Raw genomic sequence first — 16208 nt, 5'->3', positions numbered from 1 at the left:
CCTTAGTTGCAGTAGGCACATTTCAAGTAACCAGTAACCCATGTATGTGGCTAGTGGATGTCATATCATCGCAGAGGCACATTCCCATCATTGCAGGAAATTCTGTTGGAAGCCCTGGTTCAGCCCAAGCAAAGAAACTGTGGGTGAGGGACAACTTTCCTCTGCCCTCAAGGTTCTTCTGGGTGGTCTAATAATCAAATAGACATGAGACAGATTAGCAAGAGAAAATAACCAAATTCAATGCATAAGGATGTATTGGAACCCCAGACACATGTGAGAGTCAGAGACCCCACATGCACAGGAGGTTCAGAGAGAGAAAGCGAACGTGGATATATAAGACACCCTGAGCCAGGGAGGAGGTAGGGTGCCTTGGGGACTTTAAAGGCTCATTTCTGGATGCTAAGAAGAGCAGATGCTTAGTAAATAGAAGTTTATCCTGCCTCATAGATTGGTAAAAAGAGGTTATCTCTGATAAACTTTCATTATAGGCAAGGCCCCAAATTCTAGTTCTAGGTAGTGTAGGGAGGGGCAGAAGTTTCACTTGAACCTGCAGCTCAGTTTGCCTTTTGCTCAGAATAATTTGCACACCACAGAAGCACATCTTGGGGTGACTCATTCTGAACCTCCCAAAAAACCAAAGAACCCTTTGCTTAAATTTTATGAGCATTGTAAATCCTCATTTAAGCCATTATATGTCACTCAAAGTTCCAAAAAGTTATTAATAAACAAAAATAAAAAACATTTCAATTCAACATTGCCCCCCAACCCTGCCCCCTAAGCACCTGAGTAAAGTAAGGAAAAGATGCTACAACAGACTCTTATTCTGAAAAGGATTCTACCTCCATTTCCCCTCTTGAATGGTGTTATCTGCTAAAAACCTAAGGTTGCTAAATGTAAAAATGTTTAAATACTGATTTTTTTCCTGCCTGACACTCTTGCTCTGTTTACGGTGGTCACAACTGAGCCAGAAACAGTTTACTGAAGAGATTTATGTGACAACAACTATTTTAAAGTAATAGCAGGTGTCTCATTAATCTAAATTGTCTATTCTCTTTTTCTTATCTCCTGACATTGATTCAAGGCAAATGTAATTAAATAAACATTCTAAAATAAATGAGCTTCAAAGCAATTTAAAACTTTTTTATTAAGATATAAAATGCTGGGCCGAAGCCGGTTTGGCTCAGTGGATGGAGCGTCGGCCTGCGGACTGGGGGGTCCCGGGTTCGATTCCAGTCAGGGGCGTGTGCCTGGGTTGCGGGCACATCCCCAGTGGGAGATGTGCAGGAGGCAGCTGATCGATGTTTCTCTCTCATCGACGTTTCTGGCTCTCTATCTCTCTCCCTTCCTCTCTGTAAAAAATCAATAAAATAAAAAAAAATAAAAAAAGATATAAAATGCTGGAAAGTACACAAATCATAAGCCTGCAGCTCAATTAAATATTATAAAGTGAACCTGGCCACAGTGACTCAGTTGGTTGAGCACCATCTTGTGCACCGAAAGGTTACTGGTTCGATTCCCAGTCAGGGCACCTACCCAGATTGCAGGTTCCTTCTGATTGTGATGTTTCTCTCTCTCTCCTACCCTCTCTCTCTCTCCCCTTCTCCCTCTTCTCAGATGAGGATTAACTGTATATAATCTCCAAGTGAACTCACCTGTGTAACTTATACCATTTTAAGCTCTCAAAGCCTTTTATGTGCCCCTTCCCAATAATTACTCTCCCTTTCTTCTCAGAAGTAGCCACTATTCCAACTCCTTCCACCATAGATTATATTGTCCTATTCTTGAAATGGAATAATTCAATATGTCAACGTGAGAAACATCCAAACCTATAAATACAGAATTGAGTTTATTTGAGCCAAACTGACAACAATTGCTGGGAAGCAAAATCTCAAGGGATTGAGAAAATGCTCTGAAAAAATGTCAGTTTTACCTCTTATTTTTTATATCAGAATCAAAGGGTAAGATGTAAGGGGGTTGGTTACATGAAATCCACTGTGATAGATTAGGGAGGTGGGAGAAAGCAAAGCTTAGAACTCTCTGAGGTTGGATAAAAGTAAACCAAACAGACATGCTTCTTTTACATTGGGGGGTACAGGAAAGTTAACAATTAACATCTGCAGCATATAGCGATGGTGAGCAGAACAAGATAACAATGAGGGGCCCTGTGGTCTCCCGCGCTGGTGGAAGATTGTGCTCTGAAGGATCTGGAAAAGGGGGATTACTCTGACATTCCAAAGGTATTATCTTGGAAGCACAAAGACTATAGACCAGGGGGGTTCTCAAACTATGGCCTGCGGGCCACATGCGGCCCGCCAAAAACATTTATCCGGCCCGCCGGGTGTTTTTGCCGCCACTGCCTGTCCTGCTTAGCAGCCGACTCGTCCCGGGCCCACAGTGCGCATGTGTGGAATGTCTGAGGGACAGTGAACTGGCCCCTGTTTAAAAAGTTTGAGGACCTCTGCGTATATTATAGACAGTCTCAGTTAAGGTAAAGATTGACCTTTGTCAAGGAAGATACCAGCCTAGGACATGACCACCTGCCATGACTTGCTTTCAGTTAGGAAGTTCTAATTTCAGACCATCCTATGTGGCTCCTTTAGGTCTCTGAGTTAGTAAGGCCCACCACTCAGGCCTCCCCGGAGCTTTCCAGGTTTAGTATGTGGCCCCTTTTTTTTTTGCCCACAGCCATGAGTTTTTCTACCTGGCTTCTTTGGCTCGTTATGTCCCTGGCAGGTATGTGGTTGCACCCTGTTGTATTTCTTTCATTGCTACTGCTGTCTACAATTCCATTAAATCAGTGGTTCTCAACCTTCTGGCTCTTTAAATACAGTTCCCCATGTTGTGACCCAAGCATAACATTATTTTCGTTGCTACTTCATAACTGTAATGTTGCTACTGCTATGAATCATAATGTAAATATCTGATATGCAGGTTGGTCTTAGGCGACCCCTGTGAAAGGGTCGTTCGATCGCCAAGGGGGTCGAGACCCACAGGTTGAGAACCGCTGCATTAAATGAATACACCATGATGAATCTACCCTACTGTTGCTAGGCATCTGGGTTGCTGGTTGTTATGCACATTATTGTGCATTTTATTTATTTGATGAATATTTGCAGGTATTCCTGCTGGTTATAGCTCTCAAGACGTTTTTTAGATTTTTAAGTGGAAGTGCTTTGGGGAAGAATATATTATTCAATTGCCCCTTCTTTACAAATGCAGTGTGTAAAGGTTTTGGCATTTTTTATTTTTATTTTTATTTTTAGAAGGGTAGAGTGCATTTTCAGGAACCAGTGTGTCACAACAGAATTCTGAGGATTTTGTATCTTAATCAATACACTCACCAGTGGCTCTGAGAAACCAGCAGCTTAGACTCATATGGCAGGAACTGTACTTCTCTCTGCTTGCAGAAGTCCCCACCCCACCTGTAATTAGACTCAGTTGCTGCAGTGTCCATAGATAATGCCAGTCATTGGGGCAGAACCCAGGATCTCATCATCTATTTATTCTCAGAGAGTCGCTAGCTTTTGATAACAGCCTAGGAAAATGACCTCAATATTTATGTGTATGTTAAATATATCTTTAATAAAGCCCTAACTTGCCAATTGGAAAAAGAGGAAATTGGGCAGGACTGTAGGTGAGCAAAGGACAAAGAATAGCCCATATTTCTGTATCATGATCAAACTCTCTGGTATGAGATTTTTTTTTTTTTTTTCATCTTGCATCATAAGGTCTGGGCAAATGTTATGGCCTTTCTTGTGAGTTGACTAAAGAAGAAAATAGAGAGAATTAAAGATCAAGGAGAGGGCTTTTGTGCTCACTGTTGGCACAGTTAGCTATAACAATTTGCTAAGACACTCATTCGAAAACAAAGAGCTGAGTGCATTCATGAAGAAATGGGTCTTGCTTTCTCAGCATGTTCTCAAATTTGGCTTAAGAACAACCTAGCGGATATAAAGGGCAACACCTATGCAGCCAGCTTCACACGCTGATCTTGACCTTCTGATGCTCTGCCAGCAACTGGCATGAGAAGCCACTGATAGGGAGGGCCTGGGAAAGCTTCTGGCAAAAGCAAGTAGATTATATGTACATTTCACTGTTCACTTGAGGGAATAATTACATGTGTGGCAGTCACACATTTTGAATTGTCAAATGTGGCTAGGATTAGAAATTTTAAAATAATAGATTAAGCCCCAACCGGTTTGGCTCAGTGGATAGAGCGTCAGCCTGTGGACTGAAGGGTCCCAGGTTCAATTCCCGTCAAGGGCATGTACCTTAGTTGCAGGCACATCCCCAATAGGGAGTGTGCAGAAGGCAGCTGATCAATGTTTCTCTCTCATCGATGTTTCTAACTCTCTTCCTCTCTCTAAAAAAATCAATAAAATATATATTTTTAAAAAATAGATTAAATCAATCAAAGTGGAAAAACTCTTAGGACACACCACCACCACCACCATCTCCATCCTAAATCTCCTAGAATCTGGATCTCTGGGGATGAGGCCCAGGTTGTTACACAGATTGCATTGTTTTCTAGGAAGAGGTGACATTGCATAAGAAAAGGGTTTCATGGATTGTATTTGTTTCACATTCACCAGAAAAGAGGCCATATAATGGATAAATGTCTTGTTTGGAGGCAGCTTATTCAAGCGGCAGACACAAGAGCCTTAGAGCTCCAGAAAATGGATCCAGGTGTGTCTAGTATGGTCAGGTCCGAACAGTGACTAGATGAGATGTTTCACACTGCTCAGGAGATGCAGGCTGACCACGGTCATTGTCTTGGAATAAAATGTACTCATGATTTGTGGGATGAGTGTGGTGAACTAGTAATCTAAACATTCTCCTAATTCTTCTGCTTGATTTTTATAATACATTCATTTATTGGTATTTATGGATATTAACAAGTATTTATTGAGCACATGGTACTGAGCCAACTATTACTCTAGATTTTGGAAATACAATGCTGAAGATAAGGTTACTGCTATTTAGATTTTAGTCTTCCCTCATATTCAACTATTGTTTCTTACAAATGTCTTTCTTCTTCCCTGGCCAGTTCTCTCAGTGGTTAGAATGACGGCCCACAGACCAAAGAGTCACAGGTTTGATTCCAGTCAAGGGCATATATATGGGTTGCAGGTTCAATCCCTAGTCCTGGTTGAGGAATGTGTGGGAGGCAACCAATCTGTCTGTCTCTCACATTGATATTTCTCCCTCCCTCCTTCACTCTCTCTAAAAACCAATGGAAAAAAAATCTTCAGGAGAGGATTAACAAAAAACAAACAAGTGTTTTGTTGCTGTATATCTGTGAAAATCTATCTTATTAACTTGTAAGTGTATTTTATATGCAGTTCTGAGTCAGTAGTCTCTGCACGAGGCCCTGTTTTACAGGCAGAGTGCCTAAGCAGTGACCTATCGATTTTGTCTTTATTTTTTCTTGTCTTTTTCCTACTGGCTAGCATTGCTAAATGTCTGACTCTCATAAAAACAAGCCCTGGCTGGGTAGCTCAGTTGGTTAGACTGCCATCCCACTATGTCAGGGTTGTGGGTTCAATCCTTGATCAGGGCACTACAAGAATCAAGCAATGAATGCATACGTAAGTGGAACAACAAATTGATATCTCTCTCTCAAAAAAAAAAAAATCAATCAATTAATAAAACAAACAAAAGCCATTCTCTATTAGTTCTCATGCAGATCTCACTTGTGAATTATTTTGAGCCTCAAAGGTATTTTCCACCTGGATTCCTGTAATTTTTTTTAACATAATTGGTCTCTTTTTGAAAAATTTTTCTCAAATGTATTTCCTTTTTTTCCGCTTCCCTCCCTGAAGCTCTTGAGTTCATCCCTAAATCTTTCAGCACAAAGATCAAATTCTTAAACATATCTCTCAAAGCACTGAGAATCTAGGCCCTGCCTTATCTCCTACTACTTCACACTCGCCTCCTCACCAAACCAAACAATTTTCTTAGCTCTGTGAGAACACTATGCTAGGGCATTTTCCTGGGTTGCAGGTTCTTTCCAAGGTCTCGGCTCATACAAATCCTCTGCCCAGAATGGCTCTTCACTAACTCCTCTTGGTCTTCAAAACCAAGTCTTGTTCCAGAAAACCCCTCTCATCGCTTACAGATTCAGATGCTTTACTTGTGCTGCTACAGCACAACGATGCTGGAGTACTCTGCACTGCCTCCTATTGGGGGTTCTCCTTTCTGGACTGTCTACTCTCCTCCAGAGCAAAGCAATGCTCAGAATACCTGGGACGAAGTAGACACTGAACAAATGAGCAGTTATTGGTGGCAGGGTCCTTTCCAGTTGTTCTGAATCGTTATTGTCTGGCACGTGGTGGGCATTAGATAAGTGCTCACTAAAAGAATAAATGAATACAATGAGCTAGTTACACTTGTATTTCTTGTCTTCTGAGTACTACATATTGTACAAGAATCTATTAAAAATGAAATGGTACATTTCTTTAAGTACATGGGCGCTAGCACTGGACTGGGAGTTTTAATGATTCTGTTAATACTGCAAATTAGTGATGGAAATAACTAGTCAGTTGATTCACCTATGATTTTGAACCAGGACCTCAAGTGACATCCAGCCATAAAATAACTCCTATCCTCTATGTGCTACCCAATATATTAGCCACTAGCCACATAGGGCAGCTAATCAATTAATTAATTAAATAAAAGTGAACAGGTCTTAAAATTTAGCCACAATTTGTTTTCTTTTTTCTTTTTTATTTTATTGCTTAAAGTATTACAGAGGGTATTACATATGTGTCCATTTTTCCCCCCTGCCCCACAATTTGTTTTCAATAGCCACATGCAGTTAGTGGCTGCCATATTGAAAGTATGGATATAGAATATTCTGTTTAAATCAATTTCGTAGTAACCGGTTTATAAAATGGAAAATTGCCCATTTTGCTTTTGTATTTTATAAGTAAAATTTTGTTCTTTTTTTTTTTTAATATATTTTATTGATTTTTTACAGAGAGGAATGGAGAGAGATAGAGAGCTAGAAACATCGATGAGAGAGAAACATCGATCAGCTGCCTCCTGCACATCTCCCACTGGGGATGTGCCCGCAACCCAGGTACATGCCCTTGACCGGAATCGAACCAGGGACCTTTCAGTCCGCAGGCCGACGCTCTATCCACTGAGCCAAACCGGCTTTGGCTATAAGTAAAATTTTGAACAGAAATACAGTAGTTATAAGTAAATACTCTCCAAAACATGATGAATAGTTTTACATAAATCTCTTTATAAAAACCAAAAAGTGTTAGCTAAATTAATATCAAGTGAATGTAAAAAAATGATACTCATTGCCTGGCTAGTATGGCTCAGTGGTTGAGCATCGACCTATGAACCAGGAGGTCATGGTATGATTCCCAATCAGGGACATGCCTGGGTTGCCAACTTGATCCTTGGTAGGCAGCCAATTGATTTTCTCTCCTCATTGATGCTTCTATCTCTCTCTCCCTTCCTCTCTCTGAAATCAATAAAAACATTTTAAAAATGCTACTCATTGAGTTCCTGAATAAAGTTTGCATTCCACGCCCCCCCCCAAAAAAAAAATTCTGTAACTTTAAATTTTAATGTAATTCAGTATTGCAGTAATTTTCTTAAGTCAGACTCAGAAACACTAGATATGTGTAAAACACAAAATACTATATGAAGATTAATTAAATCATATTTTGGTGCATTTATCCTGAAACTTTTAGTTGATACTCTAGCTTGGTGTGTACCATCTTTGAAAGCATGAAAGGCTAAGCTGTGCATGAATATTTCATAAAACAAACATTTAAGATACTTGGGTCCTATATATAACATCACAACAAATCGTACAAATCTTTTTTATATGGTTATTTAAGTTTGCTTTAGATAAAAGGAAACACGTTTTGAAAATCTGTCCTCTATTGTACTAGATAAAGCCATCAGAAATTGAAATATACAAGCCATAAAAGTTCAAGCTAGATAAAACTTTGATACCGTTTCAGAGGATTTAGGGAGTTTGCAATCTCTTGGGTCAAACAGAATCGGCGGTTAGAGAGTTTTTTTCAAAAGAAGATTGCCTTCACCATTGTGAACTTTGTATTATATTTCTTCTTGTACAAAATGCAGCTTTACTACATAAGGATATATAAGGTAAAGGAGAGAGGTAGCAGTTTTCTTTCCCTGCCTAAATCTATGCTCTCTTTACAGATTTTATCTTAAAACACCTCCTTCTCTGGTAACTGACTTCTCTTGGAGGTTCTTTCTTTCCTATGAGGTGCAGGTCCTCGTAGCTGAGCAGATTCTAATCATCCTCTATTTCTCTCTTTCTTTCAGCGTGCACAGAGCAATGAACAGCTGGCTCATGTAATCATATTGCTCTTATGGCTTCTATTTCCACAGTTTTACTTTATTTTATTTTATTTAGAGAGGAAGGAAGAGGGAGAGAGAGATAGAAACATCAATGGTGAGAGAGAATCCTTGATCAGCTACTTCCTGCATGCCCCCTACTGGGGATCAAACCTGCAACCCAGGCATGTGTCCTTGGCCGGAATCAAACCTGGGACCCTTCAGTCTGCAGACCGACACTCTATCTACTGAGCCAAACCAGCTAGGGCCACAGCTTTATTTTTTCAGGAATAATAGCAATATCTAGTACATATCACATATTGAGAGCTTACTAAGTATCAAACAATGCTGTCCATTACCCTAGGACAGTGATGGCGAACCTATGACACCTCTGACACGCGAACTCATTTTTTTGGTTGATTTTTCTTTGTTAAATGGCATTTAAATATATAAAATAAATATCAAAAATATACATCTTTGTTTTACTATGGTTGCAAATATCAAAAAATGTCTATATGTGACACGGCACCGGAGTTAAGTTAGGGTTTTTCAAAATGCTGACACGCCGAGCTCAAAAGGTTCGCCATCACTGCCCTAGGAGAGAGTTGGCTCAGTGTACAGATTGTGAAAGTGACACCTAGAAATGGGTCCCACCGGTAGTACTACTAGAGTCAGAATTTGAACGCTGGCAGACTGAGCTCTTTATTACAACACTGCCTTTCTCCCCTGGAGAAGCACCCTCTTTTCCCTTCAGGTTCAACTAATGTCTTCAGAGCGCAGGGGAGAAAACAGTTTTCCTGGACTCTCCTAGGCTCCCTGGCTGAGTCTGAAAATTAAACTGACAAAGGCAGATTAATGGGAAGAAAGCATAACCAAATTTATTTCATGTAAGTTTTGCACCACACAGGAGCCTTCACAAGGAAAGGAAGACCTGAGGAAACAGGCCTGTGTACTTCTATTCTGTTTGATGAAGAGGGCACAATGGGGGAGGAGTATCATAGGTTAAGGAGTGTAGGATAATTATAGTGAACTGGGAAAATTTAGCAAGATCTGTTTACCAAGATTCTTTGGGGCATTCCTTTATCTTCAGAGATAAGAATGTTCCTTTCTGTTTCAGGGGAGATTGGCAGGAGACAGTCAAGAGTGACCTTCCCGCTTCTGCTATTTTATTTCCCCCAAACTTCTTCAGCTTAAAGTATTCAGTATGCCAAGGTACCATATTTTGGGGAAGAGTGTCCTGAATTCCATTGAATATATATATATATATATATAATGAAAAGTATTACCTTCTATTTCTAAAGGGTATTAGAATATATTTGAAAACCCTCACTTCTATGACTGCAATCGACTCCCCCTACTTCAGGTCAGTTCTTATATCACAAAAGAACAAATGTCTTCCATGTTTTAGAGACTTTGTCATCTGATTATCTGCTTAGAAACTTTGAATTCACAAACCATGTTATTTACAATAAGTAGATCACAGGGAGCAGACATTTCTTCAGAGAAGATATACAAAATGCCAATAAGCATATGCAAAGATGCTGAATAGCATCAGCCACCAAGGAAATTCAAATCAAAAGCACAAAGAGATACCAGTTCACACACATACACACACACACACACACACACACACACACACACACACACAGATATAATCAAGAAGAAGTTAACAAGAAATTGACAAAAATATGGAGAAACTGGACCCTCATTCATTGTTATGGGAACGTGAAATGGTGCAGTCACTTTGGGAAATAGTTCTTCTAAAGGTAAACATAGTTATCATATGCCAATTCCTCTCCAAGAGAAATGAAACATAAAGGCACACAAAATCTGGCACACAGATGTTAATAGCACCATTCATAATAGCCAAAAAGTGAAATAATACAAATATCCATCAACTAGTGAATGGATAAAGTTCTATATCCATACAATGTAATATTATTTGGCAATACAGAGGAATAAAATACTGCAGTATATGAATCGTTAAAAACATGCTAAGTGAAAGAAGCTATTCACACACACACACACACAAATATTGTATTATTCACCTTATATGGAATATCCATAATATCTATAGGGACAGAAAGCAGATTAGTGGTTGCCTAGGGCCAAATGGGGAGGGAAGAGAGTGGGGAGTAAATGCTAATGAGTACAGGGTTTCTTTTGTGGGTGATGAATATGTTCTAAATTTAGGTTGTATTAATGGTGCACAACTCTGAGTATGCTAAAAATAACCACTGAATCATATACTTAAAATGGCTAAATTTTATAATATATATATTATATCCTATCTAATAAAAGAGAAACATGGTAATTAGCATACGTCCGCTACCCTTCCCATTGGCTAATCAGCAAGATATGCAAATTAACTGCCAGCCAAGATGGCGGCCGGCATCCAGGCAGCTTGAAGCTAACATGAGTCTTGCTTGCTTCAGTGATGGAGGACTCTAACATTCCCTGCCTGCCTTGCCGGCCTCTGAGCCTGCAGTTTGAAACATTGATACAAATATAGAAGCTAAACAAAACCCCAGAAACCTGCTTTCGGCCTGCCGGGATCTCAGAGTTGGAGTTGATACAGTGTTTTGATTATAGAACACAAACAAACCAGGTACCTGCTTTCAGCAGCAGAGGCCTCAGAGCTGGAGCCAGAGCTAAAGCTGGCCCAGAATAAAAAAGAAAAAAAAAAGAAAAAAGGAGCGGTTGGGAGCTTCAGTCACCCGCCAGCCTGAAAACAGCCTTCAGCCCCTCACCCAGACTGGCCAGGCACCCCAGTGGGGACCCCTACCCTGAAGGGTGTGTGACCAGCTGCAAACAGCCATCATCCCCTCACCCAGGCTGGCCAGGCACCCCAGTGGGGACCCCCACCCTGATCCAGGACACCCTTCAGAGCAAACCAACCAGCCCCCACCCGTGCACCAGGCCTCTATCGTATATAGTAAAAGGGTAATATGCCTCCCAGCACCGGGATCAGTGGAGCCACGAGGCCTCCCAGCACCGGGATCAGCAGAGCTGAGAGGCCTCCTGGCACCAGGATGAGTGTGACAGGGGGCAGCGCCCAAACCCCCTGATCGCCCTGCGGCTCTGTGTGTGACAGGGGGTGGTGCCACAACCTCCCTATCTGCCCTGCTCTGTTCGTGACAGGGGAAGGCGCCCCAAGCCCCTGATCAGCCCTGCTCTGTGCGTGATAGGGGGGAGCTCCCCAAACCCCTGATGGGTCCTGCTCTGTGCATGACAGGGGGCAGCACCCCAACCCCCTGATTGGCCCTGCTCTGTGTGTGACAGGGTACGGAGCCCCAACCCCCCTGATGGGCCCTGCTCTGTGCGTGACAGGGGGCAGCGCCCCAACCCCCTGATTGGCCCTGCTCTGTGTGTGACAGGGTACGGAGCCCCAACCCCCCGATGGGCCCTGCTCTGTGCGTGATGGGGCAGCGCACCAACCCCGATTGGCCCTACTCTGTGCGTGACAGGGGGTGGCACTGCAACCTCCTCATCGACCCTGCCTTGAGTGTGACAGCGGGTGGTGCCCCAAACCCCCAATTGGCCCTACCCTGAGTGTGACTGAGGGTGGCATCACAACCTCCCAATCCGCCCTGCTCTGTGCATGACAGGGGGCAGCGCCCCAACTCCCCAATCGGCCCTGCTCTGAGCCCGACCAGGGGCTGCACCTAGGGATTGGGCCTGCCCTCTGTCACCCGGAAGCAGGCCTAAGCCAGCAGGTCGTTATCTCCCAAGGGGTCCCAGACTGCGAGAGGGCACAGGCCGGGCTGAGGGATGCCCCCTTCCCCCCGAGTGCACACATTTTTGTGCACCGGGCCTCTAGTATTAATATAAATGCAAAAATAGGTCGCAGGAAAAATAGGTCACATGATCATTTAAATTAGCTGTTAACCAGAATTATACAGAACAACATATTTAGTTTTATAGATTTTTTAAAAATTGATTTGAGAGAGAGAGAGAAAAAGAGAAGAAAGAGAAAGACCAATCTGTTGCCTCCAAAATGCACCCCTACCTGTACCGGGGATGGGACCCAAAACCTATGTGCTCTGATGGGGAATTAAACCCTCCACCTTTTGGTGTGCAGGATGAGGCTCCAAGTCACTGAGCCACATTTGCCAGGGTGAGGATCCTATAGAATTCTTATAATCTATTGTTATTCCATATAAATATTTCAAGTGTGTTGTCTTTTTCTCTCTAGTCTACTATATCCTCCATTTAGTTGGTTCATGGAAGAAAAAGAAAATTTTAAGGACAAAAGATTGATTTTATACATCTTTCACTGTTGCCTACACACCACCTCTCTATAGACCTGTGATGAACTTCCTCACTCAGTGGAAATGAAGCCTGATGTCCCTTTACATCCAGTCCTCAGTGTGGAACTGTTCTACTGTCTCCTTCTTAAAGCAGAATGATATAATGGGGAGAGTAAGGGCTTGGGAGTCAGACAAACAGATTTGATGGTGCTTCTACATCCTACAAGCTAGGTGGCTCAGGGCAGACTAATTAACTTCTATGAGCATATTTCTTCATACCGCTTTCAGACTTCAGTGAAATTCAAGATGATGTATGTCAAGTACCTGGCATTCAGTAGGTTCTTGATAAATGCTTTTTACATGTTAACTGTGACCCAGCCTTTCAGAAGAGTGCACAGACCTTATCTTTGAAACTGTATTAGTTCTGGAGCACTGGAAATACCCTTGCTATCACTGCCCTCTCTCAAAAGCAGGTATCTCCCAGATCCCTAGGCTTGTGGCTAATGTCAGAAACTCCACTATTGTTGGGGTCCAACCCCATCAGGTCCAGGGGTTTCCAAAGGTGTGGACAGAGTCGGCGAAGAAGAAATAACATGGAGACAGCGTTCAGTTGATCAGCATAGTGAGGTTCTCCCGCCAGGTTCTGGTTTATTTTTTCTCCTGTTACATCTGTATTTATACCAGTTGATTTTAATCCTATCCATTCTATTCCAAAGGTTAGGGCATTTATTATCTCCATTCCAAGGTCACTACTCTATTGTTCTGTTAAGCTACAAGGAAGTAACTGAAGGAGATTATCCTAAGTAAAGATTATGTAGCTTAAGCATGATTGTTAATAGTTAAAGTGATTAATTACCCACCTGGCACTTAGTTAAGGGGTTTTATTCCCTTCCTTAGTCCTGTTAATGCTTAACTCCAGGGGAAAATCCCCACCTGGGGAAACAACCTTTCTCAGAGAGGTGACCTTGGTTAAAACACAGCGCTAAGAAGGGGAGCAAACATATTAAGAACAGTATGCCATATACCCCAGGTCCCTTGAAACATATGCTGTGCAGATGTTTCTTCCCTGCAGCGACTGTGTCAAGCAGCAAGGGTGACCGGCTTCTGGCACACTATGATAGGCATCTTCCAGCAATTCAAAACATTTGGTCACTGTGTAAATAAAAATGCCTTTTAGAGTAAAAATGTTTTAAACAATTATAATTTATGTCTATATCAATGCAAATGGTCCCCCCCTTTTCCTTATCAAAACAAAAGCCTTTAGTCGTATGGCAGGTAAGACCCAAAAGACACACTGGGTGACTGAAGATGAGCAGGAGAGAGTGCTACTTGCTTGAGTTGGCAGCCATGATCATGTATGTGGGTCAGGTCTGTGGTTTTGGGGGACTTAGTGAGAAAAAAAAATTTAAGCTGCCCCCCCCCCCTATTTTTCCTCTCTCCCCGTGAAGAGTACATTTGTGCACAACCACCACTTTCCAGCCCTGATCATTTGCAGAACTTCAGCAGTGTTGGCCCTGATAGGAGGTCAGTTTCACAACCCTGCCCTGGCTGGCTCTGGCTGTGTCACTGGCCAGCTCATCTATCTTCCCTCTCTCTGAGAGCAAGGCTGGGTGAAAGAGATCAGACAGGAGATGAAGAAAAGCCTCTTTTCTCCACTTCCCAAGATTATCCAACTCTATTCCTCAGGAGGGGCAGTTTTAGGACCCTTTTCAAACCAAGGCTATTATTGTTCAAGACTCAACTATTTTGCATATCCCAGCAGAAGCACTTGCTAGAGAGGAAATTGCTAAATTGAGTTTATCTGAAAACAGTGGCAACAAAATCCCTATCAATCAATGATTCTATAAAACATCTCATTTCCACTTCACAAAGTATTCTAATTAAGCAAGTTTTGTTTCCCCTCTATACAAACAAAGACCCAAATTAAGAACTATAATACAAGCGTCTGAATACACGTGACAATGAGAGGTTCCCATGTTCTTAGGTCATCTTCACAGCCTCACAATGAGTCATTAACATCACCATTTGAAAGGCCTTGATTGGATACAAATTGTTTGCTAGAAACGTTTAATCACTAAAATTTTTTCTAATGGGAAGAAAATCCTATTTTGCTTAATTTACAAATGTCGATTTGGTTAATCTGTACCCTTAATTAGGATCAGGTTCAAATACAAAGTTTTAAGGCAGAAATTGCAGTTATAGAGTTTTTTTACCATTTCCAATAAATCTACTGAAAATAACAGAACAAATGCTGGGCAGATACTGTTAACTGTTCCTGTTATATCAGTTCCTTCTTTTTGGAGTATAGGGATATTTAGATAAGGTAAGGTTAAAAAAAATATTTAGCAGCAGAATTCTATTGAGGATTTACTTCTCAAGGAAGCATTATGCTAAGTAGATGGTTTGGGGAGTTCTGCTTGTTTGTCTACTAAATGATAAGATGTGTGAGGTTATCTAGGAAATATTTCAGGATCATGGACAGAGACATTTACAAAGGGAAGTAAAGTACCCCAGTATGAAGTCAGTAACATTATTGACTGGGTAGTAATATATTTTAGCAAGATGATGATAAGATTTGTGGATTGGAAAACAATTAAGGTTTGCTTTTGTTTCTTAAAGTAACAAATGCAGTTTATCTGAAAACAGTGGCAACAAAATCCCTATCAATCAATGATTCTATAAATCATTTCCGCTTCACAAAATATTCTAATTAAGCAAGTTTTTTTTTTAATTGATCTATAGATAAAAACTACTCAGAAAGGCGAGTAACCATTTATTTCAGCTCCTTAATCTCTTAGAGCCATATCCTGGACAGTGTTCAGGAAGAGGGTTAATTTCATTATTTCACTTCATCCATGGTATTAGAGAAACAAGGCATGATTACCAATTTAGATGAAAAGTGTGGCTGGCAGCCAAATCCAGTCCCTAGATTCCGTATTTTTGCTTTAGTTCTTCTACTTTGCTGATGTAAGCTTTCATGGCATCTTCCCTGGCAGTTCCTTTCAGCTCATTCCATGCATCCCACTTGGCCCTGCCTTTGAGGTCCATCATCCCGGGCTGTTCTTTATCTATGTCACCCACAGTTGCTTGTTTGTAGCGGCTGTAGATGAACAGCATCTCATCGTCTGCTGGCTTGCTCTGGAGGTGCTTAACTTCCTCAGCAGCTTTGTCAAACTCAGCCTGAGACATGGCGATGGGGTTGGTTACTTGCAAGGAGCTCACGGAGGCAGGGATGAGCAGGAAGAAGTAGCCAAAACAATTCAGGTTTTCTGAGATAATTTTTACAGCTTGGCTGAAACAATTTTTGACATGAGATAAGGTGTAATGAGTATAAATGTATTACTTATAATCAATTTGACATAGCTTCCTCTCCACCCCTGAAAAAAAAAAGTTCACACATATAGACTAACTGCAAACTCAGGTGATTTCCCCAAACAACAGAAATGTCAACTATGGTGTTTTCTGTTAGGTTTCCCACTAAGCCTAATGTTCATTAAATTATCTGTGAAGGAACAGGATTTTTGTTTTCTCATTTTTCCATATGGTTTCTAATAGAGGGTCTGTCTCCTTTATTTACTTCAGATAGGTAGAGATTTATTTTCCCTGGGGCCTCAGCATGCACTTCTAGGT

The 16208-nt window shown here is 41.4% G+C and overlaps 2 protein-coding genes across 3 annotated transcripts in view; one reads left to right on the top strand and one right to left on the bottom strand.

Annotated features, from left to right (window-relative positions):
• PRKG1 (protein kinase cGMP-dependent 1) overlaps positions 1-16208 on the top strand; it is a 1074350-nt gene that overhangs the window by 602369 nt on the left and 455773 nt on the right. The gene's annotated exons all lie outside the window — the stretch shown is intronic.
• On the bottom strand, positions 15390-15767 carry LOC308529366 (acyl-CoA-binding protein-like; the record flags this gene model as incomplete). Its single annotated transcript, XM_081105431.1, has 1 exon — positions 15390-15767. The coding sequence occupies one exon, from the start codon at positions 15765-15767 to the stop codon at positions 15504-15506; it is 264 nt and encodes an 87-aa protein (XP_080961557.1). The 3' UTR covers positions 15390-15503.

Source organism: Myotis nattereri (assembly GCF_964212035.1).
Source record: "Myotis nattereri genome assembly, chromosome: 13".
In the NCBI taxonomy this organism is placed as follows: Eukaryota; Metazoa; Chordata; class Mammalia; order Chiroptera; family Vespertilionidae; genus Myotis; species Myotis nattereri.
This window is presented reverse-complemented; position numbering and strand designations above follow the sequence as displayed.